Below are 25933 nucleotides of genomic sequence, written 5' to 3' on the forward strand. Positions count from 1 at the left end.
TGGAGAGTGGGATATCAGGTTTCGAAAGGATGTCAATTAGTAATAATTCTGAAGGTGTGAGGGTTGTGGACGTATTGATAGGGTGTACAGAAGGTCGAAAACAGAAGAGTATGGCTATGTTCAGAAAATAGCCATAAGCACAGTCAAACAGGCTGTTCTTCATAATTTTAAGCAACTTTCTTCAGTGGCAGAGGATAGCGGTCAAGTCAAGGAGGTAACAGGTTCTGGGCAAATTCTGAATACTTCTACGGGGCATATGAAGAGCAGTTCTTCTCCGACCAGGGGGGGGGCAGACCCGTCTATTATTTCAAAGAGTCGAAGATTGTACAGAAAGAAGAGAAGAGACTTAATTGCAGATGCTTTGGCAAGTGCAGAAGTGTCTACAGTCTATTCTCGGTCATTCTCTAAAGTTTTGGAGGAAGCATTGTCTACTTGGGAAGTTTGTCAGAGTTTAGGCATTTCTTTTAAGGAAGGGAGGGAGGCTTTCATGGATAAAATTAGAATGATGGAGGAAGGAGCAGGGGTGGTTAATGAAGCAGGTCAGTGAGCCAGTTTCTGTGTCATGCAGGTTTCGGTAGGAAATGCATATGATAGAGTGCAATCTTATTTCGTGGAATGTTAGGGATTAGGTAGGAAGGAAAAATTAGAGGGGTGTCGAGACTTGTTAAAAAGATTAAGCCGGTTATATTGTTTTTACAGGAGACTAAACTAAATAAAAGTCAGAAGGGATTGAAGAGGAAGTTAGGAGGAAAGCTATTAAAGGGAGCAAGTATTCAGCCAGCGGATGGGTCTGCTGGTGGACTGATGTGTTTGTGGAATGATGATGTTTTTGAGGTAATTGACGTGGCCAACCATAGTAGATTCCAGATGCTAAAAGGAAGGTTCAAGGTGTCTAGACGGAGTGTTTTTATCAATGTATATGGCCCATCGGTTGAGGAAGAAAAGGAGGAGTTTTTTAGTCAGCTGTTGAGTTTTGTGCATTCGGTTGATCTGCCTCTCTGCATTGGGGGAGATTTCAATGCTTATCTCGAAATAGAGGAGAAGATTGGTGCCTCTCAAAACTGGCATTCAATGGGCCTGCTTAGGAATTTTTTACAAAAGTCGAATCTAATTGACCTCCCTTTGGTAGGTGGTACCTTCACATGGGGAAGTAATAGAGAGGTTACCACATGGGTTAGGCTGGATCGTTTCTTGTTGAGCAGCAGCTTCTTAAGTTGCTTCCCCAAGGTGGTTCAGAAACTTCTCCCTAGATCTCTTTCTGATCACAACCCGATTCTATTGGCGGAAGATGGGAAGAATTGGGGACCGAAACCATTTCGGTTTTTCAACTATTTGATGGAGGATGGCTTTGTAGATATGGTTCAAAATGTAGTGTCAGATCAGGCCAACGATAGAGGGGGAAGCAGAATGTTCAATGTTTTAAAAGGAACCAAAAAACGTATCAAGGAAGGGCCAATCAGAAGTAAACAGGGGATATCGGAGGCTATTACTGGGTTAGAGTGTAAAATTTATGATCTGGAAATTAAGGCACAAAGCAGTGGATTATCTTCTTCGGACTGGGAACAGCTTCTATCTTCCAGAAATGAGCTATGGAAATTGTTTAGAATCGAGGAAAGTATTTGGTTTCAATTGTCGAGACAGAAAATGGATTAAAGACGGAGACAGGAACACTAGGTTCTTCCACCTATGTGCTGTTAACAGAAACAGATTCAACTCTATTTCGGAATTGAAAGTGGAGGGGGAGGTGTTGACAGACCCAGAAGCAGTAAAAGTTCCTGTCTCTCAGTTCTTCAAGAAAGCATATAATTCCAGAGATTTTCTAGAGGTAGACAACTTGAACCTGAATTTTGACATATTGAGAGAAGAGCAAAGGAAGGGCCTCGAGGTTATTTTTTCAGAAGAGGAAGTAAAGGAGGCCATTTTTTCTTCGGATAGCTCTAAAGCCCCAGGCCCTGATGGTTTCACAATGGGGTTTTATAAGAAAGTTTGGCCAATTATTAAAGGGAATCTTATGAAGTTTATGGAGGACTTTTACTTTGGAAGAAAATGGGATCATGGAGTCAATCATGCGTTCATTTCTCTGATTCCAAAGAAAGGCAATCCGGAATGTATTGAAGATTACAGACCTATAAGTCTAGTCGGCAGTCTCTATAAAATCGTCTCCAAGGTTTTAGCAAGGAGATTAGTTTTGGTGATCCAAGATATTGTGAGCCCTTCACAGTTTGCATTCATTCCGGGGGAGACAATTACAAGATTGTGCTTTTATTGCAAATGAAAGTATAGATAGTTGGCGGAAGCGAGGGCTGAAAGGGGTGGTTTTCAAAGCTGATTTTCAGAGGGCTTATGACACGGTTGAATGGCCAATTATTTTTAGATTACTGAGAGTCATGGGTTTCGGGGAGAGATGGGTTTCCTGGATAGAATGTTGCCTCTCTACGGCGTCGATATCGGTATTAGTGAACGGTTCACCTACAGAGAAAATCTCGATGGCCAAAGGATTGAGACAAGGATGTAGTTTGTCTCCTCTATTGTTTAACTTAGTGGGGGAGCTGTTAAATCGTATGTTGAGGAAAGCAGCGGATGGGGTTTTTTTCAGGGCTTCACTTTTGGAAGGTCGGGTGCCCTCAGTCTAACTCACCTACAGTTTGCGGATGACTTGATTGTGTTTTGCCGAGATTCAACTTCCTACATCCTCAATATTAAAAGAGTCCTGAGAACTTTTAGCATAATGACTGGTCTCCATTTGAATATGTCGAAGAGTAGTCTGTATGGAATCAATGTGGAGGGCGAGGTATTGAATGAATGGGCGAAGGAGATTGGTTGTGCTGTTGGGGTTTTTCCAGTAATGTATCTAGGGTTACCAGTAGGTGCAAAAAGGAACTCAGAGGCTCTTTGGGAGCCAGTCATACACAGTTTTAACAAGAAACTAGCCGGATGGAAAGCTTCCTCACTTTCTATGGCGGGGAGATTAGTGTTGATCAAATCAGTTTTATCCTCCCTGCCAATTTTTTTCCTCTCTATTTTCAGAATTCCGAGTAAGGTCTACAGGAAACTAAATTCTATTATGGCAAACTTTCTGTGGGGGGAGGGTTCTTCCAAAAGCAGAATTCACTGGGTGAACTGGAAAAGGGTGTGTCTTTCCATAGAGGAGGGTGGACTGGGAGTCTTGGATTTGAATTTTGCTAACAGAGTACTACTAGGCAAATGGGTATGGAAATTCGCTAATGAGAAAGACTCACTATGGAAGAACATGATTTGCAGTATACACAATGCGAGTACTATGTCTTTAGACCTTAACAAGGTAATCTCTCCTTCGGATTCTTGGATATGGAAGGGGATTACAAGAAATTACTTGGCAGAGGATGCAATTGGAAATGGTTTAAGATCTCACTCGAAGATACAAGTAGGTAATGGAAAGTCGATTGTATTTTGGCATGATGTGTGGCTAAATGAGGAATCCTTGAAAGGTCAATTTCCGAGAATATATGCTCTATCCAACAATAGGTGGGGAAAAGTTTCAGAGTTTGGAAGTAGAATAGGCAATAAGTGGATTTGGAACATTCAAACGAGAAGGAATATCTGTGACTGGGAGATGGAGCACTGGATTCGACTGATGACACTATTGGAGAACGTGGGGCTATCGGAATCGGTGGATGATTTTTTGGCGTGGTCGGGAAAGGGTCATGGATTGTTTACGGCTAAAGCCTGCAGGTTGACACTTTCTTCTAACTCAGGGGGCAGTCTCACTTGGAAGAAATTCGTTTGGTCAGGTTTGGCCCCACCGAGAGTCGAAACTTTCCTATGGCAGGTTTCCCATCGAAGACTGGCAGTCAGATCGGAGCTGATAAAAGGGGTGTTATGTTGGAGGAGGTGGCTTGCCCGTTATGTGCTAAGCAAGAGGAAACAGTTCAGCATTTGTTTATCTCGTGTCAGGTTGCATGGGAGTTATGGAGCAGTTTCTGGAGGTTATGGGGAGTTTCGGCAGTTTTACCGAATGATCCAGCCTCTCTGTTGTGTTCCTGGTCGGATTTAAGGCCAAAGTCATTAATATGGTCCTTTATACCGGGGGTAGTTCTTTGGTCATTATGGAAGGCTAGAAATTCGGTGGTTTTTGATGATGGGAAACTGGACAAACCTAATCTTTTCTTCATTTGCAGATTTAGGTTGGTTAAGTGGTTCCTTGCTAAATACCCAAATGATTTCATTCAGGTTGATGCTCTTGTTGGAGACCCGTCACTTGCAGACAAGCACCAGACAAGCCACCATAAAAGGGTGAAGGTTCAGGAGTGGCTTCCTCCTCCACTACATTTTTTCAAGGTTAATGTTGATGGGGCGGTTAGTGGGGACGGCCTGTTGGGGGGAATCGGGGGTATTTTAAGGGACTCGGAAAGCAAAATCCTTGGGTCTTTCTCACTTGCTGTTGGTCCATGTCCTCCTCCACTTGCTGAGATGAAAGCAATAGAGAAAGGCATGGAATTTTTTCTATCGTCGGAATGGGTGACTCAAGGAAGGTTAATTATTGAGAGTGATTGTAAGACAGTGGTGGATTGGATCTTACAACCGATTTCTTCTCCTCCTTTTCTTAGGTTATTGGTTCTAAAAATTGCGTCCTTAATCTCGGAGAGGGCGATCATTATTAGACATATTCCGAGAAATTGTAATTGTGAGGCTGATACCTTAGCGAAACAGGGGATTGGCTGATCACACATCATAGTTTTAGAGGTCATTCAGTGGGGTTTTGGGTTATTGTGGTTGTAGGGGATGGGGTAGTTTCGCTATTGTATAGGGGCAGACTGGTTGTGATAATTGGTCTGTATTTTTTATGGTGTTTAGTCAGTCTGTGGGGTGTTTCTTATGTACTATGTTCTCTTCAGAAATAAAATCCTAAGGCACTCTTTTACTCCCTTCACTGATTAAGGAACTTTCTCAAAAGTTCCTTTAGTCAAGAAGGGGGATTTAAATGAGGCCTGTAATTCTTATCAAAAAAAATTATGAGTGGTAAAGGACCTAAAGATAGTGTAGGGGTTTGTCATAAAGTCAATAGCAGCTGTCATGGCATAAAATATTTGATGTCATTGTAGTCTTAAGCTTTTCTTATGATAAAACAAAGCCACCAGAGAGCAGCACATTGATGACATTGATCCCTGTGGACTGTGACCAAGGGATAAATAACAAAATTGTTCTTCCTTCCGCAATAGCCCTTTAGCATGTACAGTTCTAAACTCTCAAGATGTATTACAAACATAACTAATTCCCTTTGCTTCCCTCTCAAAATAGGGATGGGTTGGGTATTAGAATTCATAACATAAAGTTAATTAAAAAGCTGCTTATCAATATTTTATTAAACTTTTGTTATCGGTATAAAAGTCATGATCGTGGAAGCCTAGTAATCAAAGATAAACAATACTTACATTGGAAAAAGCTTGGCTGAGATTTTGCAAAAGATCTAACAAAGAGTGGCTATGGAAGAAGTGCTTTCCAACAGTGTAAAACCCTTTTATGGAAGCAACAACCTGTATTAACTTCCCATTGCAGATTTTTATCTGCACACGTGTATTAAATATAATGTATTGGTAAAACCAGCAGCAGGAGAATAGGAAAATCCAAAATCAACAATATATGGAAAGAGAAAGGTGGTTAAAAGTATAAGAAGAGTAACAAAATTTAAGTATCATGATCATTTCATCAAAATTAGGAGGTCAAAATAACACATTAGAGAAAACAGGTTTTGGTTGACAAAAGACCAAGAAAAAATAGGGTTGAGATCTAGTCATATTATTATTTTGTCAATTACTTTTTAATACACTAACCATTACCATGCATATGTCATATGTGTAGGATACACCTATAGATGATATAAATTTCTAATGGATGACAACTTAACCCAAATAAATACCATCTTCACAATGATCACAGTGAAATGAAGTAAGCTTCAAACAGTATATGGGATAAAATTGCATCAATATTTTTCGGTCTAGATCAAGGCTATTGGAAGAAGCACTAGTAATTTAGTAAAGGTAAATGAACATTAAGACTATTAACATGCAGACTAAGAAGATACCTGCATTGCAAAATAGTCACCATCACGCTGCCCTTCTACTTCCTTGGGGTCGCATTTCCTCAAATCTGCGAAACCCAAAATCAGTAAATAACAATCTAACAAAAAAAACTTAACTAAATAAAAATTGGAGTTGCTTACAAAATTAAATTCGAAAGTTCAAGTCAATTAAATCTAGAAAATAGCCATGAACAATGTACTCAATTTCATTCTTTATTTAGAAAACTATATTTATTTTCCATATCCCAAATGAAAATTATCAGATATATCTATCTAAAAAATAAATAAATGAGACAAATAGTCATCATCCCTAACCCATGACAATGTACCTAGCAATTATATTTTTATTTAATTCTTCAATTGAGATTATTTTATTCATAAATTCGTAAGGAATTTTATAATAATATAAACAAGTATATTAGCTTTTGTAGTTATTAAAACAACTTTGTTTAGTTTTTTTTCTTGTGGATTTTTCATTTAAGTTTGTCTCACAGGAAATGATTTAATTTACATTCTTATTATGGGGGGGGAGTAAGAAAAATGCGACCGAGTACAAAAGCAGATAAAATTATTTCTGAATTATTAAATGAAAGAATGAAATTTTAACTTCTCCGGAGCCAAATGCAGAGTTCTACCTTGAAACATACGAAATCCAGGAAACTAGAGATCAATTAATTACTAATACTTAACAAATATTTTATAAAAAAAAAAGATGTATGACTAGAAAACATAAAAGATCTCTCTGAAAAAGTGTGCTCGTTTATTTTATTTTTTAAAATTTTCTCGATCCCCTCGTTAGGCAAAACAAAGAAAAACAAAAAGGAAAAGGCACTTACTGAGAATGGGAGAAGAGAGATGAGAGAAGGAAAAGAAATCATAAAAGTTCGATAATTTCGGGGTCGGATGAATGGCGGCCATGTCCAAGCTCTCCGAAATCGGCGTCGTTTCAGGCGGAGGAGGAGCATTGCTGGTTGCCTGCCAGTGCTTGCTATATACCTTTTTGGACTTTGAATCAGACGGCGTTGATGGTGAAGATGATTGCGATCGGAGTCGTTTGGGCTTGGAGAATCTGGTGGTGCACGCTACGATGTCTAGGAGCCTCCGCACGTGGGCCACCGCCTGAGCTTCCTCCGTGTAGTCCTCTGCATCGAAAGGGGCACCATTGTAAGTAGTCAACAATTATTGGGCATTCTGATATTCTTTTGGTTTTCTCGTGTAAAATGTGCTGCTTCAACTCATTATTAAACTATACTTTTATACTTAAATTATTATTTTTAGGGTAAATTTGACATTTAGTACCTACTTTATCAATTTTAGTCCGTTTTAATATCTAAACTTTCAAATTTTTTCAAAATTATACATAAAATTTAGTTTTTGTTTCATTTTGATACCTCATCGTTTAAAACTTAACGTGTTTGATATCTAAACTATCAATTTTAATCCGTTTTAGTACCTAAATTTTTATTTTTTCATAACTTAAGTATGATTTAGTTACTAAACATGTTTTGGTCTAAACGTGTTTTGGTATCTAGACTTTCATTTTTTTTCAAAGTACTAAAATGAAATAAAAACTAAATTTTAGGTGTGATTTTTAAAAAAATTAGAAGTTTAGGTACTAAAACGTATTAAAACTGATAGTTTAGGTACTAAATGCATAATTTACCCTTATTTTTATTTCATTTTTGTATCTAAATTTTATTATTTTCAAAATTATACATTGTTAGTTTAAATTTCATTTTGATATCCGTCATTAAAAATTTAATAAAACTACTCACGTGGTAGTTTTAACTTTTTATCTCTAATGACATGACATTATTTTATATAACACGTTAACATCATCGTTAAGTTTTTAATGACGGGTACTAAAATGAAACAGAAACTAAACATTAAATATAATTTAAAAAAAATGTATATATCAAAACAAAATAAAAATAATAATTTAGATACTAAATGTTTTATTTATGCTTACTGATATTACTTCTTTTGGGCACTCTCAAATGGAAGTCCACGATATTATTTTAGATCCAATTCGGAATAATAATTCCATAAGATCCCGTGAAAGATAAAACAAAAATAAATAGGCAAGGGTGTATTTTTCATTTTCAAAGTAAATTAATATAGTTAAATTAAATATTTTTAGCAAAATATCTATTTTGTAGATATTAATATTATAAATAAATTATATTATATTATATTAATAATTTAGATTTCTATAATATTCTATCTAAATCAATCTAGAATTGAATAATGTATTTAATTTTTTTTTAGAGTATGGAGTGAATATAAATATACAAAGTAGTATTTGGTCAAACACTCAACTCTTTAACAATGAAGACTCATATCTCTGTATACACGGTACTTCAACCCGAGACTCTAATAAATAATAATAAATCCTTTAATCACTATGATCGTTTGATTCGTGCAATAATATGTTTAAACTCAAAAATAAAATCTTTATAAAAAAAATCAAGAAGTTAGAGGGTATATATGGTTTTTTAAGTTGAATAATACATTGCAGGATCAAAATTAGGGGAATACAACCGTTGGAGAAAAAAATGTAATTTAAGGTAATCATTATAAGAGAGGGTAAACTCGTCATTTTAATATGACAAGTTTAAAAAATATATTATTTAAAGTAATCTGTTGTTTCAGAAAAGCGAATTTTTTTCAGTGAAACTCACGAATTTCTTTTAAATAATATTTTTCTCAAAACTCGTTAGGTTAGAATAACGAATTCATCCTCCACGATAACAATTGTCCATATTACAATTTTTTCTCCCAAACTACATTTTTCTTTTTCTTTTTCTCTAATGTATTATTCCTTAATGAAACTGCGAAACTCCTTATATTAAAATGACAAGTCCACCCTCGACTATAATAATTATATTAAATTATAGTAATTTTTTTCTCTAAAACTACATTTTTTTAATTTTTTCTCTAATGTATTATTCCTTCTATATAAAAAAAAAACTTGTGTATGTAGGTTATGAGTACAGTAAGGAAAAGGACAAGTTGTCCACTGGTTGCTATTATCTATAGAAAGTTACTCTTCAATCATTCCAAAACCAAACCTCTAAATATATTTGAAACTACAAACAATAAAACCAAAAAAAGTAATTTTTAGCATGAATAAAGTAATTTAGGTGATAAAGTAATTATTTTTATTTCTCGAAATTTCATATTCGAACACCTTAAATGTAAGGGTCTAAGCATTCAATATCAAATGATTGAGAATTTATCTTTAATATATACGACTTTATACTTACCATATATTAATAAAAAAATAATTTTCATAGTAAATAGAGTAGAGATATTGGTTAAGAAGAGGTTAAACCCAAAACCTACCTTCAACCACTCTGAGTACACTTGGTTTCAGTGTAACAATCTCCACCTTCTCCTTCAATCTCTTCCCTTTAACCTAATTACCCATCATTTTTCACAGAACAAGAATGAGCTCAAAATCATAAAAAAATAACTTTTTTTTAATCAAGAGAACTTTCATGGTGTATCACCTCATGAGCTAAAGAATAGTTTGTAAGGTGACATGTCTCCACATGAGAAGCCAACAATCTTCTTACATCAAGTGTCTTGTCAGTGGAGATACCCTTTGAACAACAACAACAAAACCACTCAATTTCAGCTTAAACCAATCACTATTCAATTGCAGAAAAAGAATGCAGAGAAAGCATGTACCTTGAGAACAACTTGGGATTCACAAGGAGTAATGACAGTGATGTCAACAACATGAGGAACAACTGAGGAGGACAATAATCAAAATCAAAAGGGGAAAAAAGGGTAATCTTTTTTCATCTTAATGGACTAAAAGAAAGTAAAGGAACTTACTTTTCTCTTCTTTCTTTTTCTTCTCGGCTTTAGCTCTGCTTGACTTGCTTTTCCCTGACCTTGGGGCCATTCTGTGGAATGAAAACAATGGGGATGGGAAGTCCAAAAACAATGTGGTGTATAGTTGAAAGAGTTGGAGTAATGTTGCGGGGGAAAGAGATAAGATAAGGGTATGTGTTGTTTAGCAAGGGAATTGGATTGTGAGCAATCCTGGCCTCTCCTTCTTGCTAAAAAGCCTGATTTTCTTACCTCCTTTTTCTGACCATTGATGTGTTTTATTTTATATCATTTTCAGCCATGGGGTCGGGACAAAAAACAAAGTTGCTGGGGGTCAATGGGGCAAATAGGACCGTGGAAATTCACTTGGGTATGTGGACGGCAGCTGCTGGGTTTTTTGGTTTATCGTTTGTTGGGGCATTTTTTATTTGCTTTCCCCTACTTTTCCCAGGCAATTTTCTTAATATATCACCGGTGATCGGTATATTTATCGATTTAACACCGGTCATATTATATTTCTCGATCTAACACCCGTAGCAGTAAAGCGCGCCCCCTGAACCGCGTTATATGCTGATTTGGCGTCACGTGGGTATAGCGCGCCCCCTGCCACGCGATATTCGGTGATCTGGCGCCACGTGGGTATAGCGCGCCCCTTGATCCACACTATACCTGGGTATCTGACACGTGGGGTATAGCGCGGTGCAGGGGGCACGCTATACCCCTAAATATCCAACCCTACACGTCTCCATCCTCCCTATAAATACTCACATCCTCAATCACTTTTATCACACCAAATTCTCTCAAATTCTCTAAATTTCTCTCAAATACTCTATCTTTTTAAGGTATATTTTATAATATTTTTACTATTATGTATTTACTTTATTTAATATTTTACTAATATAATTCTTTTGCAGATATATAATGGAAGACCGTCTACTTCGCTCGGATGGAAATCATATATCTCTACACTTTGCTGATACGGTAACATTTTAACGTTTTAATTTAATTTAAATTATTAGTAATATTTAGTTGATTTATTTAATGCATGATTATTAGATTAAGAATTAAATATATTGACACTTTGCTGATACAGTAACATTTTAACGTTTTAATTTAATTTAAATTATTATTATTAATTAGTTGATTTATTTAATGCATGATTATTAGATTAAGAATTAATTTTTGTAATTATTTATTTTTAGGAGAAGAACCGTGTATTAGATCCTTTTATTAGGAATCTTAAGTTAGTGATACCCAGCCGTGTCTTGCCGTATTTAGTAGAGGTTGGATTCGGTTACATAGGTAGATATCATAGTCACTGTAAGATAGAGTCAGACCTGATTTCTGCCTTAGTAGAGCGGTGGAGGCCGGAGACCCACACATTCCATCTTCCGTGCGGAGAGTGCACTCGTTGACGGAATTGTTGTATTAATTTATAAGAGAGGAGAGATGCGAGGAGATGTGAGGAGAGATGCGAGAACCGGAGGTATTTATAAACATATAAGGCGCGGTACCTACACCACGTTATATGTAATTATTATATAGCGCGGATCAGGGACCGCATTAAATATAATTTTGGTATGGCGTATAACGCGGCCCCTGATCCGCGCTATACCCCTACGTGGCGTATAGCGCGGAGCAGGGGGCACGCTATACCCTACGTGTAACCCAGTCAGCGTATAGCGCGGTACAGGGGGCGTACTATACTCCACGTGACGCCAAATCAGCATATAGCGCGGTTCAGGGGGCGTGCTTTACTGCTACGGGTGTTAGATCGAGAAATATAATATGACCAGTATTAGATCGGTATATATACCGATCACCTGTGATTTTTGGGGAAAATCACCCTTTTCCCAATTTCCTTATTCCTCTATTACCATTATTTTGATTTCATATTTAGGGTAAACTACACCTAGGGATGGCAACGTCATGTTTTTTTCAATCCGAATCAATCCGAAAAATACATATCATCCACTTGAATTTGACTCAACTTGGAAAATATATAATATCCATCCGATCCAACCCGACCTGAAAAATATATATCCTTCACTCGACCCTGACCCAAATTTTTATAGTAAAATCTCATCCGACCCGATATAAAATAAGAATTTAATTAAAAAACAATAGAGATGGGGTATTTTAGCAATTATTCATAAATTTATTTGAAGTAATTACAGTCGGGTCAGAGTTTTTCACCCTTCACCCGAAGCAGACCCGACCTCACTCGTTTATAAAATCCGACTTGACCCAAACCAAAATATATTAAAAAAATCCAACCCTATCGAGTCGGGTCGAATTTGACTGGCTTCAAATTAAATTGTCATCCTTAACTACACTCAAGCCACTAAATTATAGGTTCAGTAACAAGCATGTCACTTTTCTTCTAAAAGTTACAAATATGTCATTACGTTAAAATATTATTTTAAACAATTCATTTTGTCGTTAAAATTGAAACCGACTCTAATATGATATAGTATAATAACATTTTTTTAGTCCCTCAAATTTATATATTATATTAATTTTTTGCTGATTTGAAACAATTCAATAATTTTAACTCTTTATATTTAAAAATTCTAACAATTTAGTTTTTTTTTGTAAAAAAGTTAAGGCAAACAACTCCATCGAATCAAAGTAATAGTTGGATAATTACATTATGCTATAAAACATCAATAAGTTACTATTAAATTGTTACTATACTAGGAAAATAACAGAAAAGTAATATAACACATGCAATTTAGGAGAAGAATATAGACTAAAATTTTTAAATATGAGAGTTAAATTTATTTAATTATTTTAAATTAAAACCAAATTAATATATTGTATACATTTTTAGGACTAAAATTATTATTATACCACGTCAGCTACTATTCTTGTCTATATTTATTTATCAATGAACTATTTGTAACAATATTCTAATCTAGTAATATGTTTTTAACTTTAAGAAGAAAAATGACATATTTTATTATTAAACTCATAATTAACTGACATTGAATATAATTTACCCTTGTATTTGATATTTTTAATGAATAAATTACATTTTTACTTCGACCAAATTTTAAATCGATTAATATGAGTGTTATTATAGTATCCAAGAGGGCATGGAATCAAATGTTTTCAAATGCACACTATTTTTTAATTTGCAAATTTCATTTTTAGGTAATTTGAATATTATATAAAATGTGTTTTTAAATTCTGTTATTTGCAAATTTAAATTTTTTAAATAATTTGAATATTATATAAAATATGTTTTTAAATTCTGTTATAATATTCTTTTGATCATGATCTTTTAATGTGTAATGTTTGGCTGTTTTGTTAATTTTGGCACCTTATTAAGACGGATCTTCTAGAATCAACCATTACTGACCATGAGATTCCCTTAGATTCTTGTGAAATATTTATCATGTCATAATTACGGTTAATGAAAAAAAAGTTGTACCAACAACCAGTTGATCTAATTGGATAAGACACTAAATTTATTAAGCAACGTCGGAGATTTAAATCTTGACGTTTGTGAATAGAATAAACTAGATTGAAAGGGTCGCCTTCGCATCTGCAGTACCTGAATTAGATTAGTCGGTCAATAAATCGAATACTACTGATTAATTTAAAAAAAATGTTCAAACAGTACCTTAAGTTAATTTTAGATGCTTAAAGAATTTTTCGTTTAAAATAAATGTTTAATATCTTTTCCGTTATATTTTTTTTTGGTGTTTATGCAGTAATTATCATTAAAAAAACAATTAAATTACATTCTCATGTTTATATTTTTTTTGAAATTTTTATTTTTTAAAATTAACTTAAAAATATTATTATTTTTTAAAAACACACTCAAATGTTTTAAAAACATAAAAAAACCCTAAGATTCTCAAATCATCTAACTTTTTTGTTGATCGTCATTGTTCTGAGGTTGTCATTACCGTTTTCACTGTTGTCGATAGTATATCCACCGATCATCTCTTACCACGAGATCACAAATTCCAACAAATCCCTCCAATCTTAACCACCCAGAAAATCCTTTTCCATGAGGGCCCTAATATGACTTCACCTTCCAATAATGATGCTTTAAGTGCTAAAGTAGGATGTGAAGAAAATTTTAACAAAAATTGCCATGAAAGTGTGATGGTTGTTGTTCAACAACCGTATGAGTTTCCCCAAACGGAACAACTTTCAAAAATATAATATTTCTAAAAAAATATTTAAACATGACCCGTGTTATTTAACAATTATTATTGTATATATATTTAAAAATATAATAGAGAAAACGTTAGATACTTATTTTAACGAAAAATTCTTTATACATTTAAAGTTAACTTTAGATATAATTTGAGTATTTTTTTACATTAAATCTTATATTAAATATATTCTTTTATAAAATTTCGTATGTTTTTTTTGTTTCAAATGAAATAGTAAGTGAATTGATAAAAGAGCTTATTAGGAACTATATAAATATATATATATATATATATATATATATATATATATATATATATATTTAAACATTAAAAATATTTTCCTAAATAAATAATAGCTTTTTAAACTAAAAAAATAAAACAGGTGTATTTGAACATCACATGATTATTATAATAAAATATAATTATTACGTAATAATCACATTCTTTTATAATTATAAATAATTATAATTTATATGATTTAGTTGATAAAATATAATTACACACTTTATTAAAATTTTATTGATAAAATGAATAAAAAATAATTGAAAATTTTATAGATAATTATTTTTATTTTTGCTCTCTCTTACGAATTGAAGAGAGTTGATTAATAGGATCAATAATTATAACTATTGTTGTTATTTCTTGAGGTGTTGTGTTCGAGCACTAGGAATACTAGATGTACAAGTGTTTAATATCAAAAGTTAGAAAGTTATCTTTGAACAAATGCTACATTGTACTTATCCCAGATTAATTTTTAAAAAAATAGTACGAGCGATTATAAGTTAGAATTTGTTCATAATTTTTCTTAATCATTGACAATGTATATACAATGGCGGATCCGAAAATATTTTTTAGGGTGAGCACATGTACATTAATAACAAAAAAAATTTCTTATGGGGTGAGCACAAATAAAATTCAAGAGTGGACACTATCAGTAAAATGAACAATTAACATAAAAAAATTCAGATTTCAGGATGAGAATGTGTACACCCTGAGCAAGCTTTGCATCTATCATTGCATCTATCATTGCATACATACACTCTACAGATGTAACTGTTCGAATCCAAAATTGAAGAAAAAATAATATTTCCTTAACTACCGAGATCACTCAATAGATTCAACATGACACATACATTTAATTATAAACAATTACTTAAATTCAATTATTTGATGACTTTTAAATGCATCCTAAGTATCAATTTACTCATATTAAATATAATTTTGAAACATTCGTATTGTCATATCGTGTAGGTATTATTTTTATTTCCGGCAATATTTCGTAATATATAATTATAATTATACCTACACAAATCAAATGATCTTAGTGATAAAAGAATTATTGTTATTTAGATAAATCCATCCACAATTTTTTTCTCTTCAAATTGCATATTATATGGTGGGAGAGGGTAAAAGTCTTTAGATAATGCATTGAGATAAAATAATATCATAAATAAGATGTTGAAGAATTTATTTTTTTTCAACTAGAGTGTTTATTACAGTACAAGTATAGAGAAATGAGGAGTACTTGCCTCTTTGGGAAGACGTATAGGGATGGACACATGACTCAAATTCGACAAGTTTTGATCTGATTCGATCCAATTGGGTAAATTTGGATTTGGGTTTAAGATGAAAAATATCCGACCTGAAAAATAATATAATTATACCTTATGCATTTAGGGATAATTGCAATAATATCCCTTTTTATATTATTTATTTTCAATTAAATCCCTATTTTATTGAATAAAATTAATAATTTTATATTACTTCAGGTCGGAGTTGGATTTTATCTCAAAAGTCAGGTCGGGTGAAATTACCATAAACTCGGGTCGGGCCGGGTATGGTGGAGGGTACAAAATTTTTTGGTCCAGTCAGGTTGGCTGAAAACCGAATCCAACCTGATCCATGTTCATCCCTAAAGATGCATTGGAAGAGATGACATATTTGAGAAAGATGCATGGAATATATAACATCTTCTCCTTTGTTATATATAATATGGTGAATTATGTAATCCAAAAGTCGCCAGATTATCTGAACATGATCTAATCGTCTCCCTACTTACATTGTAATAAAACCTTAATTGAAAAAAAAATAAATTCTCCATCACTCCATTTGAACTATTTCTTTTTTCTATTTCATTATTTAAGAAATTTTATTGGGAAAAAAGGATATAATTTTACCCAAGGACAGGGACCATATTAAAGCATGCTGGGGAGGAACTTTTTGCTACAATGGTAATGTAGGTCCTTAAAAGTCTAAATATTAAATCAATTGAAGCCTTGATTTTTAAATTTTAAATTTAAATATTTATTACATCTTTAAAATTTTAAAATTAAATAATATAATTCTTTCCAATATTTGATTTTCATTTTATCTCTGGCTACAAATATATCTCATGTTTTCATTTTAATTAGTGTTAATTACATCATATTCCCTAAACTATAACTCTTATTTTAAATTGATCCTTAAACTTTTGAACATTTTAATTTCATCCCTAAACTATGACCCTCTTTCTAAATTGATCCCAAAACTTTTGAATCTTCTAATTTCATCCCTAAATTAATCTAAATATGTAACTAGTTTCACCATAGTTTAAACTAAATTTTGTTTTTCCAAACTTATAGCAATATAACTTGGTCTAACAATTTTATTAACAATGGATGTAATTAGTATATACATATAGATTGGGATAAAATTGGAATTTTCAAAAAGTTTGGAGATCGATTTAGAATGAAGGTCATAGTTTGAGGATAACATTGAAATTTTCAGAAGTTTAAGGACTAATTTAGAATGACAATCATAGTTTGGGGTTGAAACTAAAATATTTAAAAATTTAGGGACCAATTTTAAATGAGGCTAATACTTTGAGAACATGCTATACAATTAATTATTTTAATCATTTTTCCTATTTTGTTTGTAACGAATCATTTTGTATATAATATTTCCGGTCAACTTTTAGTAACAACCAAGTGCTAGGATTTACTTTAGCAATATATTTCATGCTTGTTTGCTTTTGGCTAGACACTTGAATAAAAGTTCAACTTTTTATAAAAATCAATTAAGTCTTAATCTTTTTAATTGTTGTCAAATAAAGTGTATCATTTCACTCGGTTGAATAATGACCTCATGTTTTCAAATAAACTCCAATAGGGTATAACGTTTTTTTATATAGAAGAAGCTAGTTTTATTTAAAAAAAAAAAGATTAATCACTTAAGATCACATAAGGACCTTACAAGGAAAGATTAAAAAACTTAACCAAAAAAACTCGAACAAATATAGATACAAACATATCTGATCGCATCAGTAAACGAGAACCTTAAAGGGAATCAAGCTATTGAAAAACCACAGACAAGCTGTAAATCAGAGTAGAGCGATGTGAAAAAAAAACTATCCACGAATGCAAATCAAATACCTAAATTCAATATGAGAGTCCAAACAGGGGAGCTCAACATAATAACAAATTCATCTTGATCAATCGTGAAAATGTTAAATCAATCCTTAAAAAGATAAATGAAAATAACGATCAAATTAATGAAAACGTGCCAAAAAACAGAAGAAAACGTACCATGAAGGCAGATGAAAACGTGCCATGCCATCAAGACAGACTTATTAAAAATTAAAAACAAGAGAAAAATAAAGATGCGATATAAAAAAATAAAAGGACAATATAAAATACCAACGAACGACAACCAACATTAAAATTGATGCTGCCACCAATTAACAAAGATTAAAAAGGAAGATAAAAATGTGCCATAAAAACTGAATTATTAAAAATTAAAAACAATAGAAAAATAAAGATGTGATATAAAAAAATAATATAAAATACCGATAATCGACAATCAATATTAAAATAATCAATATTAAAATTGATGTCACCACCAATCAATAAAAATGAAAAGAACAAGTGAAGAACGACGCACCAAAATGAGAGAATCTAAGGTGGTGTTTGTTTTTACAGAGGTAAAAGGTCTGCAATCTGCGGACTACATCTGCAGGCATCTGCAGCAAAAGAGGTGGATCAAAAGTCTGCAGTCTGCAAGAAGAAGATTGTTAGTTTTTTAACGTCTGCAGACTGCTAAAATAAACTGAAATATAAATAAACTGATTTTTTAAATTTAAAAGAGTTTTGCAATACTGAAATTTAAATAATTTTAGTTTTATAATAATGAAATTTAAATAATCCATACAACTACAATAATATTTTTTTTAAAATACATCAATCCATATTTTAAAATAAATCAATCCATATTTTAAAATAAAATTTTCCATATTTTAAAATAAATCAATCCATATTTTAAAATAGATTTTTCCATATTTTAAAATAAATTTTTCCATATTTTTAAATAAATCAATCCATATTTTTAAATAAATCAATCCATATTTTAAAATAAATCAATACATATTTAAAAATAAATCAATCGATATTTTAAAATAAATCAATCCATATTTTAAAATTAATTTTTTCATATTTTAAAATAAATCAATCCATATTTTAAAATAAACCAATCCATATTTTAAAATAAAATTTAAAATAGATTTAAATAATTTTAAGAGGTTTGAAGACCTTTGAAGACATAAAACCATGTCTGCACCAAGAAGGCCTCGCACAGACGTTAGAAGAGCTTCTGTCTTCTAAAAAATAAACGGTCTGCGAAGCCCAATGTCTACGCGTGGTCTGCGCGGCGCAGACATAAGAGCTTTGCAGGCCTTACACATTAAAAACAAACACCACCTAAGGCCTATTTTTTAAATCTAATTAAATAATCATTAACTAAATTGAATTGATGATGTAATATTATTTTTTGTATATTAATAAATTTAAACCTTAATGTTTTATCACTTTTTCACATTAGCTCTCAATCTTCAAATTTTAGTTAATTTGTTAGACAAAACAGTGATTAAACTGTTAAATTTTAATGACATTAATGTGATAATTTGTGTAGTGATCCATGGGCGGAATTTGGCAAATAATCCAGTCGAGTGGATTATTTAGCCCAATAAGGCAACATAAAATTTATTTTGGGATCTACGACAAATGCTTCAGTGTCTATAGAACTCGTTATGCCGACGTAACGAGTTCCATGAGATATTTTTAATGGGTCGTGTAACGTGGGTATAACAGCCCGGATTTATTTAATATATTTTATAGGACTCGTTATGCTCGCATGACGAGTCCCAATAAAAAAATAATTTTTTTTTTGAAAATTTTAAAAGCATTGTAAAAAATATATTATTTTAATGCTGAAGGAACTCATCACGCCGGTGTGACGAGTTCTAACAGGTATAATTTTTAATTTGTTGGCCGTTGGATTGACAGTTGTTGAACGGTTAATTTTTTTTTTAATTTCAATGGAACTCGTCATGCATGTGTGACTAGTTCCAACGGCTATTTTCGATTTGAAAAAACCTAGTCGTTTATAGTCGTTGGGTATAGTAGTATAAATAGAGGTTTGGGTTGGATTGATTTTTCACATGTAATCAAACATTATATTGAGAGTAAAACTTTTGTGTTGAAGATTTTGTGTTGAAATGACCTCAAGAGAAGAAATATTACGTCTTGATGATGTTCATATTTCGTCGACCGAGTTGACTACGGTAAATTTAATTTGTTTTATTTCATTTTAGTTTTGACAAAATTATAGTATTAATAATAATTATTTATGTAATTGTATTAAATATTTTTTTTTCAAATTGTAGCGAGAAGAACGAGGCATTCATCATCGATGAATGACGAATGAAGAGCCACATCAGCGGATGGTGATATATCTTTCACAATCCAGATTATATGGAGCGACGTTTCTTCGCGGATTTAAGGTGATGTCGGCACTAATATTGACATTGATTGAGCGTTTGAGGCCTGAAACACATACGTTTCATTTTCCTTGTAGTGAAGTGACGATAACATTGGAAGATGTCGCACATCAACTTGGTGTTCTGATTAATGGAATGACATTGGTGCTTCGCAACACTTATTCGCAAGATGTTGTTATTTCAAATTTATTGGGAAAGGAGGCTCCAACCGATGTCATTGATGGGTTGCGGATACGGATGACGTGGTTGAAAAGAGAATTTAGAGTAGATGAACAATTAATGGAGTAAGAGTAAATATATGCAACTCGAGCATATCTTATTGTAGACACTAATTTTCCACCCTCTTCCAGCCGCAATAAAACAACCCGAGAAATCCTGCCATAACCAAGTCAAACTTTCAACAAACCATCAATTTCAATCCAAACAGGACTCTAAACCAAACCTAAAAATAGGTTTTTAAAGCACTATAAATTAACGAGGAAATCATACGAAATGGGGACAGATTTCAGAGAGCAAAGAAATACAACACAAAATAAGAGAAAATAGATATTTTTATAGAGATTTTCGAAAAGAAAAGAGAGTAAAAGAGAGAGAATGAGACTCATCTTGCTCGATGTTCCCCGTGGAGTCTTGAAAGGGATGGTGGGCCAGGAACAAGCTCGTAAAACAACTGATGTCATCCTCCAAATGATCAAAGACGATAAAATCACTGAGCGAGCTATCTTGTTAGCGGACTAACCTGGAACCGACAAAACTGCCATCGCCATGGGCATCGCAAAGTCCCTTGGCCTCGAAACCCCTTTCTCTATGCTCTCTGGCAGTGAAATATTCTCTCTGGAAATGTCAAAAACAGAAGCTCTAATGCAAGCGTTTCGAAAGTCCATCGACGTAAGAATCAAAGAAGAAACCGAAGCGCAGAAGGCGAGGCCGTATCCATGGCTGAGGAAGCAACAGAGAAAGAAATGTTTGAAGGAATACGTTTTTGAATGTCGTGAATCTAACTCAAGGGTATGATATGCTTTCCATTTCTTTTGTATTGGGAAAATTACTTGCTTGGTCACTTGGCATTTGATGAATTATGTTAGCTTTATTTTTCCTTTAAGTTTGACACTATATTATGCATACAATTCATTTTGGTCCTAGAACTTTAATTTTAAATTGAATCCTTAGATTTAGATTTAAATTATTTTAGTCCTAATTTAGATTATATTATTTAGAATCGCTTTCTTTATTATTATTATTATTATTATTATTATTTTTTAAACTTTTTTTTTATTTTTCATTTCTCTTTTAACATTTCTTATATATATATATATTTATATTTTCTTCATGTTATTTTATTTTATGTTTTTTATATTTTTCTTTTTAACATTTTTTTATTTTCCAACCTTTTTTTCTTCTTTTTCTTCTCTTTGGTTTACTAAAATATTTATTTATTTATTTATTTTTATTTTATCATCTAACATTTTTTTGGCCTTTTGAGTAGTTATTTCAATCGATCAAAGGTAAGCGATTCGAATTGGGTTTTTAAATTTTAATTTTAAATTTTAATTTTTTTCGCAATCAAGACAACCGACAAATTAATTGGTACCGAAAGGATATTTCAAGGGTCTAATCCTACCTTGACTTTAACCGACTCCCGAACCTGACATATTTATGGTAAAACGCAGATCATGTAAGATGGTGTTCAATCCACCTAAATATTTTTAAAGTGATCGGTGGCGACTCTAACTCATTATTTCAAGTCGACGGTTGTGATAACTTGGTGACTCCGCTGTGGACAGGTAAGTGAGTCAGGCTGAAGTTAATTTCCGGTTGTCATTTTTAGTAAAAATTATAAGTTTAAATTTTAATTTATTTATTCGATTCTAATTATTTATCTTTGATTATTGTTTTTAAATAAATAGTTGTACTGACGTTTTTTCTCAATGATTCCAGATTTTCAAAAATTTTATTATCAAGCTCTAAAACCGAGCTCCAAACCCGTTTTTAAGTGGGGGTGAAAGCGACGCTCTCGTGAGAATTTATTCTTCGTATTGGCTTAGCAAGTAACCTTCGAGATTCATATACCTTATGCTTTCGTGTGAATTTATTCTCCGTATGAGCATAAGGGAATGTATCCTCTCGAGTTTAACTTAGTCCACATAAGCTTGTCATGGGCATAGGACTAAGTCTGGCAAGCCCAAGGGGGCACCAGCAAGGAGATTTCAGGTATTTTTTTAGAACCTAAACCGGGAGACTACAGGGAATTAGAGCCCACCCCAAAACCATATTTCAAACCCTAGGCTACTTTGAGATCAGTTCATGCTTTATTTTCTATTCAAAGCGTGTGAACTATAAATTTATACGATTAGGACTAGTTCAAAATTAACATGCGGGTAGAGATCATGTTCAGGTAGGAATAATAAGCATGTGGGGTAGGACTTTTTATTTTCATTATTTTTTCTATTATCCTTATCTTACTATCCTTTTTCCTTTAATTTTTATTTTCTTTTACTTCATTTACATCATTCAAAAGAGGTGTTGATCCACCAAAAACGTGTTTGTTAAACATAAATAATTTACATTAATGGAAAAATGGGTTATAATATAAGAGATAAAAAGCTCAAAAGTCCAACTATGGCCAGAGAAACTCAGAATGGACTGGGATTTACACTATGCACACAAAAGCCAACTTTTTGAGCTGGCAAAACATTGCAAGGGCAAGACGAGAAAAGGTTACTGACCTGGAGAGTCTCTTCAAAGACAACAAGAACAAGATGGCAAAGCGATAGCAGAAACTGGAGGCCATTGTTGACAAATTCAAGATAAACTTCAGATGGAGGGCTCCAATGACGCTTTTATTAGGAACATGCTCAGCAGAGACTGAAAGCCGGAGATGCAGTCATTCTTTACTTTTTGGATCAAGCAACTCGTCACTTGCACAGTTTAGCCTTAGAAGCTGGAACGGTTCGATAGGGTATTCAATCGGTGACAGAAAAATGTGAAAGACGAATCAACCCATCAGAAGATGTTCGAGGTCTATACCTTTGTCTCCTAAGACGTAACACATTTGTCCCCAATAAATATTATTTATAATAACAGACACTTTTTTGGATCAATGGCTCAAACATTGCATGCATCATGCATTCCTGCATATTTCGCATTATTTTTTCTTTTATCTTCTTTTCTTTTTTCATTACATTAACTAACAAGAGATGTCTCATAAAAAATGAAATTAAGGACACCCCGAGCAGAAATTTGTGCATCTGAGGGTACATTAAAAGGAGCCCCAGCAAGTGAAACGGTTGAAAGATGGGGAGTAAGTACAGATGAAGGCCCTAATCCTCGACATTCTAGAAATAACAGGGCATCCTAATGAGGATTTATTCCATTTTGCAACATCCTGTTTGGACTTGTTTTTTGAACTTTCTCATATTTCTTTTTGTAACTTGCTTTTGAACTTTGACATATTTCTTTTTATGAGGATATTTCAATGAATTTATGCTGAGCAATGAATCAAATGTACAACTTGAAATTCTTTGAATATCAGTTGAATTAAAAAACTCCGTAAATGATTCATAGTTACAGATCTTTGACAAAGTAACATGATTAAAAGCCGATAAAACAAAGGACTTTGACCTTACCCAGAAGATACACTCGAACACCATACCTTTTTCTTGGAAAAACCGATAAACAAGAGGCTTGGTATTTAGTATGCATAGGAGAAGACAACATGGGGAGTCTTTTGCATATGTAATTACTATACTTTTTTTGAGGACATTCGATGATGATAATGATCTTCATAGATGGAATAGTCGAGTATGCGAATCTAATTCAAACCAATTGCTTGGAAATTGAACTCTAAAGATGAGATTTCTTGACTTTCAACAACACCTAGACTATAACAGGTTCTTCTTGACAAACTTAAGAAATTGGATTCGTATACCCAAATTATAATATTATATATACAATAAAGCTTGAGTTGTCCCTCTAAAGCAATTGGTTAAATGCCTCGACATTATGGATAAGATTTAGCTAGCATGATAAAGGTGATTATAATATACAATAAAGCTCAAGTTGTCCCTTTAGAGCAATTGGTTAAACACCTCGGCTTTATGGATAATATTCATCTAGCCTGATAAAGGTGATTATAATATCTATACAACGATATTGAGCTGTCCCTCTAGAGTAATTGGTCAAACGTCATGACTTTATGGATCCATCTAGCTAGACAATGGCAAATTAAATAAAGAGTTTCGGTAAAGATGGACTAAGGGAGTTAAGGAATACCTGTTATAGTCAATTTCACACAAGCACTCAAGAATTTCATTTTTAGACCGATATTTTTGCACAGTCTTTGTTAGAGGAATTTACAAAGCTTGAATAAATGAAAGATTTCAGAGGACCGAAATAGAAGGTCTAGTAATTGATCATGCTAGGTTCGTCATTTTGTCCGCATCCAATTAAAATGCCAAGCCAAGAAAAAGGCACGTTGTAATGACCGAAAAATGACATTTTTTATGGCTGGAACCTTAGAAAATAAGAGGCCAACCTAAAGCCAACTTATCCATTTGAACATTTGTCAAAGAGTTATAACTCTGAAAGGATTAAAAGAGCTATTGATTCCTTTGATATACTTTGAACTCATGTTTATGATTTGATTCGATTGCAAGCCTGAATTTGGGAGCAATGTTTTACAGAATTTTTATATTCTCATATCTTTTTCCCTCCTAAAATAAGAGAAAGGAGAAAAACACTTTCAAACAGGACAATCTCAAATGTGAAAGGTCCTTGAAGCTGCAACCCGAGAAGATAGGGCATGATCGATTTCAAGGACCAGATCGGCAGACAATGCACTAGGCTTTATCCAAAAGATAAACAAAACTAATTCAAGTTGCATGCATCTTAGACATACTTAAGATCATCACATTCATCATTTTTAGCATACATAATTTTTTTACAGCTTTTAGAGTCAAGTTTCAACTCCAAGAAGAAAGATACTCAATTCAAAAACACTTTCAGAAATTGGCGGTGGTTGCTTAACTCAGCAGCAAGGAGCTACACCTCAACCAATTTGACATGTTAAAAGACCTTCGAGTTCGATTACACTCAGCTCAAAGGCACATCATTTGTAGCATAGCTCAAGGCGAGAAGGGTTATCTTCCAACAAAAGACCTTCGAGTTCGATTACATTTAGCTTAAAGGCATATCAAATTTACAGGATAACTCAAGGCTAGAAGGGTTATCTGTCAACAAAAGACCTTAGAGTTCGATTACACTCAGCTCAAAGGCACATCATTTGCAGCATTGCTCAAGGCAAGAAAGACGATCTGCCAACAAAAGACCTTCGAGTTCGATTACACTCAGCTACAACAAGAACGGGACGAAAAAACTATAGCTGAGTTAGAGGCCATTGTGGACAGGTTCAAGAAACAAGCAAGTGAACTTCAGATAGTTCCATTCGATGGAGGTTTCCAATGGTGTTTTTGTTGGGAATAGGCTCAGCAGAGAGTGAAAGCCAGAGATGCAGTCATTTGAGACTTCTTGGAACAAGTAAAAAAAGTAGCTCGTCACTTGCACGGTTTAGCGAGAGAAGCCAGAGTGGTTCGACAAAGTATTCAACCGGTGACATATGAAGGAAGAAGACTAGTCAACCTGTTAGAAGTCGTTCGGGATCTAGAAGACTTAGTCATAATGTACCTTTAGAATGTTTTTTTCTCTTAAGAAATTACACTTTTGTCCCAATAAAGATTATTTATAATAACAGACGAGTTTTTGGATCAATGCCTTGAACATTTCATGCATCATGCATTTATACATATTTTGCATTTGCTATTTTTTTCTTCATTTCTTTACATTCACATTAACTAACAAAAAATGTGTCATCGAAAAAGAACAAACACTGGACATACCACCCCAAGCATTAGACACACCTCATCCACATAACACTTGTTCAAAAAAGAAGAAGATGGAAGCAAATATAGCTCAACTCGAAGAGAACATGTTAAGATTGCAAAAAGAGCTGGAGAAGAAAATAAGTCAGAATAATAAAAACACTCTGGAGTCAATCTT

General features: G+C 33.1%; 2 protein-coding genes across 2 annotated transcripts in view; one reads left to right on the plus strand and one right to left on the minus strand.

Annotated features, from left to right (window-relative positions):
- LOC120203873 (protein TSS-like) overlaps window positions 1–9990 on the minus strand; it is a 36914-nt gene extending 26924 nt beyond the window's left edge. The window contains exons 1-7 of the mRNA XM_039204030.1: window positions 9902–9990; window positions 9752–9813; window positions 9571–9663; window positions 9404–9476; window positions 6895–7200; window positions 6062–6126; window positions 5412–5543 (exon numbers count right to left, since the gene is read on the minus strand). Coding sequence (XP_039059961.1) covers window positions 5412–5543; window positions 6062–6126; window positions 6895–7200; window positions 9404–9476; window positions 9571–9663; window positions 9752–9813; window positions 9902–9971 — 801 coding nt within the window. The 5' untranslated portion in view covers window positions 9972–9990. The remainder of the gene's footprint in view (window positions 1–5411; window positions 5544–6061; window positions 6127–6894; window positions 7201–9403; window positions 9477–9570; window positions 9664–9751; window positions 9814–9901) is intronic.
- Window positions 9991–19795: 9805 nt separating this feature from the next.
- LOC120199582 (protein MAINTENANCE OF MERISTEMS-like) lies at window positions 19796–20167 on the plus strand. Its single transcript, XM_039200625.1, has one exon. The coding sequence runs from the start codon at window positions 19796–19798 to the stop codon at window positions 20165–20167; it is 372 nt and encodes a 123-aa protein (XP_039056556.1).
- Window positions 20168–25933: the final 5766 nt, after the last annotated feature.

This window comes from Hibiscus syriacus, unplaced genomic scaffold (assembly GCF_006381635.1).
Source record: "Hibiscus syriacus cultivar Baekdansim isolate YM2019G1 unplaced genomic scaffold, ASM638163v2 tig00000340_pilon, whole genome shotgun sequence".
Classification (NCBI taxonomy): domain Eukaryota; kingdom Viridiplantae; phylum Streptophyta; class Magnoliopsida; order Malvales; family Malvaceae; genus Hibiscus; species Hibiscus syriacus.